The sequence below is a fragment of the Pinus tabuliformis genome, chromosome 8 (assembly GCF_031772625.1).
Source record: "Pinus tabuliformis cultivar Carrire ecotype Pingquan chromosome 8, CPIR1, whole genome shotgun sequence".
Lineage (NCBI taxonomy): Eukaryota > Viridiplantae > Streptophyta > Pinopsida > Pinales > Pinaceae > Pinus > Pinus tabuliformis.
In genome coordinates this window covers 438,549,696-438,553,404 of record NC_142294.1, presented here as the reverse complement: position 1 = coordinate 438,553,404, position 3,709 = coordinate 438,549,696, and the positions used below count along the sequence as shown (strand labels likewise).

Genomic DNA, 3,709 nt, shown 5'->3' with positions numbered 1-3,709 from the left:
TTACGCTTCATTGCAATTTTTTCAACGTCACATTGTGACACTATAATAAGGCTTCATATTGTGATGTTTGCATGGTAAAAAAATTAATCAAACGTTGTATTATGAAAAACATTGTCACAAGATGACAATTGATCTCATATTCATTCTCACAATTTTACATTACACAATTTATTGAATGTCGCCTCTCCATGTTACAAAATTAGGGTTTATTAATCCCTTGGGTTCAGAGTATTAATCAATTTGGTTTATTAATTCCTTGTGTTTATAATATTAGTTGCTTGGGTTTATAATATTAATCTCTTGAGTTTATAATCTAAATCCCTTGGGTTTACCATATTAATCTGTTAGGTTTATTGATCACTTGGGTTTATAATATTAATCCCTTGGGTTTATTAATCTCTTGTGTTTTTAACCCCTTGGACGTATAATAATCAAACTTACGGTTTAATATATAAATCATAGGGTTTATAATGTTAGGTTTTAAAATGTTTAGTTTTTGGGTTTAATATTGTGATGTTGGAATGGTACAAAAATTTATCCAATGTCATAATGTGATAATTAGTATGATAATCATTTTCACAATGTTACATTACATTGTGTTAGGATTATAATATTAGTCCTAGGGTTGAAAAAATGAAAGGTACCATTTTCTTCGCTGAGAGCTCTGTACACTAGGGTTTTATCATTTTCTGCAACAGCAGGCCGCCACAGACAATTGAAACACTGCAAACTCTGATGGACTCTTGGATTTTGGCCTCATGGCAGCGGGTTCAGCTCTCCATGGACCCCCCTCAGGGGGAGGGCGATGCACCTCCCCCACAAAATGAAGCTGTGCGACAAGGAAATCAAGAAAGTGGTAAACCTCTGCATCAAAGTGAAGACGGTGGGGATTTGGACCCACAGCAGGCAGAACAAGAAGATAAAACTTAACCCAAGGTCAGCTCGACAACATGCAAACCTGTAGCAGCTGTGTGACCAAGGGTTGAACTCCCAGGACATAGGATCAATGCATAGATTCAATTCATGAGAGACCATGCTTTAATAGGTAAGTTCATTGGGCTCTGGACGACTGAGAAAGCACTAAGGGGATGGATTGCGGCGAAATGGAACCCAAAGGGACATATAACCCTACAGCTAGGACCAAAAGGTTTCTTCACTGCTATTTTCAACTCCCTGGAGGACAGGAACAGAGTGCTGGATGGAGGGCCTTACTTCTTCAAAGTTGTCGGGCTGTATCTCAAAGGATGGGTAGAGTGGTTCAACCCTAATAAGGAGGATCTCAGTTGGGCTCCAGTCTGGATCCAATTATACTCACTTCCCGTGGAATATTGGGATGAAGAATCCCTACAAGTGATTGGAAATGTTCTGGGTGAATTTATCAAGGTAGCAGAGGAAACAAAAATCCACAAATACGCCTCCTTCACTCGAATATGCATCTACATGAACCTTAACTAGGCACTACCAGATGCGGTAAGTGTTCCTCATGATGATATTGAATGGTTTCAGTTGATTGATTATGAACATGTACCATTTATATGCCGAAGATGCCATGCCTTGGGGCATTTGTTCAAGGACTGTCCTTTAGTTCAAAAACCTTCCCCTGCTTCAGGATCAGATTCATCAAGAGCAGACGGTTTTACCAAGGTAACCAATCACACGAAGAACCATAAGAAGAAGGTCTCAAATGCTAGAACGCCTCCAGCCAGTTCCTCCAAGCCTTTAACAAGGAATAGCTTTGAAGCTTTAGCTCACCAAAATGACCCAAGCTTAGAAAATCTTGCCACCATAGAGACAGAGATGATGAATGACAAATATCAGAAGTAGGCAGCTCCCAAACAGCTTCAAGAAGAACCTAAGTTCAAAGGGGCTTACACCTCGGAGAAGCAAAATGCCCCAATATGGACCACACAAGGAATGGACGTGGACAACTTAGACCCAAATTCCAGGTTAGCAGAAGAGCCATACGAGGAATTCAATGATACTCAGATTATGGAAGAGGAAACAACAGCTATAGACATTGGGGAACTAGATATCCCAGGCCTAGAATAGGCTTGCAATACAAACAATTTTGAAAATATTCCTGAGAAACAACTTGAGAATTTGGAGGAGGTCCTAAATCGAGCGCAGCGACAAAAATATTTAGGTATCCAGACTGGCGGCCCTTGGGATGGAAAGTTCATTACTAAAGACATCAAAAAGCGAGGAAGAAAAACAGACCTCCAGAGAACAATCAGGATTGGAGCGATGCTAGTGGAGTCAAGCGGGTCCTCCAAGCTAACTAAATACTACAACTCTGATCACAATCCTTCTCAATGAAGTTAATATCTTGGAACATAAGAGGGCTTAATGCCCCAGGGAAAAGAAGAAGTCTTAAAAACATGATGGGACAAGAAAAACCTCAAATCCTTTTCTTGCAAGAAACTAAATGCAATTCATCTGTTGTGGAAAGAACAACAGCTAAAATCTGGTTGGGGAGCCTCAACATGGCAGTGGATGCTGAGGGGGCATCTGGAGGCCTGGCAATCCTTTGGGACTCCTGAAACATCAAACTAGATAATATCCATGCCAACAAGAACTTCATCCAAGCTACATTTCACATCAATGGGACAAATATATACGGGCTCTTAACCAATGTATATTTCCCCCAAGAGGCACTACATAAAGCAGAAATCCTCAACGCTCTCTCTGAAATCAACCATGACAGAGTACACCCTTTATGGATTTTTGGAGGAGACTTTAACATGATTACTAGAGTGGAAGAGAAGAGGGGAGGAAGGTGCAGAGGGAGTCAAGAAGGAAAACCTCTAAAAGACTTCATTCAGGAAAACAGGCTCATGGACATACCCTTCAATAATGGTTTATACACTTGGAGCAACAGGAGAACAGGGTCACAGTAGGTGGCTTCTCATCTGGATAGATTCTTGCTTTCAGACAATGCTATACATATCGGCGGAGACTTTGCAGCCTCCATCCTGCCTCTGACGGGATCTGATCATTGGCCCATCTCCCTTAAATGGTCGCGCCCTGGCAACCTAACCCGAAGACCATTCCACTTTGAGGAGTTCTGGATGACTCATCCGGACTTCCGCGATCTAATCACCTCAGAATGGCACAACTTCACTCCCCCAACAGGATCAAAGATGTTTCAATTTCAGCAGAAGTTAAAGCATCTTAAATGCAAGATCAAAAGATGGAATCATAATTCCTTTGGTAATATTTTTCAAGCTCGGAGCGCCCTTGAGCTAGAAATGAAGCAACTGCAATAGAGGATCATAGATGAAGGCCGATCAGATGATATGTTAGAACGGGAAAAAGGTCTGGAGGCACAAATCACAGAAAGGGCTAAGCAGGAAGAAACGTTATGGAGACAAAAATCTAGAATTAGATGGCTCAAAGACGGAGAGAAAAACACAAAGTTTTTTCACAGCACCACAATCCAGCGCAGAATGAATAACAATATAACTCACCTTCAGAATGAGTAGGGAGACAAGGTGGAAGAGCATGAGGAGATCGAAGGCGAACTCCTCAACTATTTCAGGCAAATGCATAGTGAGCCAAATGTAGACAGATCAAGAGCCATAGACAAAATTACTCGAAACATTCCTAAAATCATCTCAGAAGAGCATAACCAACTTCTGCTCAAGCCTGTTGACTTACAGGAGGTAGAATTAGCAGTTCGTCAGCTAAAATCTGGGAAAGCCCCTGGCCC

General features: G+C 41.3%; 1 protein-coding gene across 1 annotated transcript; it reads left to right on the top strand.

Annotated features, from left to right (window-relative positions):
- The first annotated feature begins 1,023 nt into the window (after positions 1-1,023).
- On the top strand, positions 1,024-1,824 carry LOC149235935 (uncharacterized). Its single transcript, XM_089368717.1, has 2 exons — positions 1,024-1,383; positions 1,507-1,824. The coding sequence occupies exons 1-2, from the start codon at positions 1,024-1,026 to the stop codon at positions 1,822-1,824; spliced, it is 678 nt and encodes a 225-aa protein (XP_089224843.1).
- Positions 1,825-3,709: the final 1,885 nt, after the last annotated feature.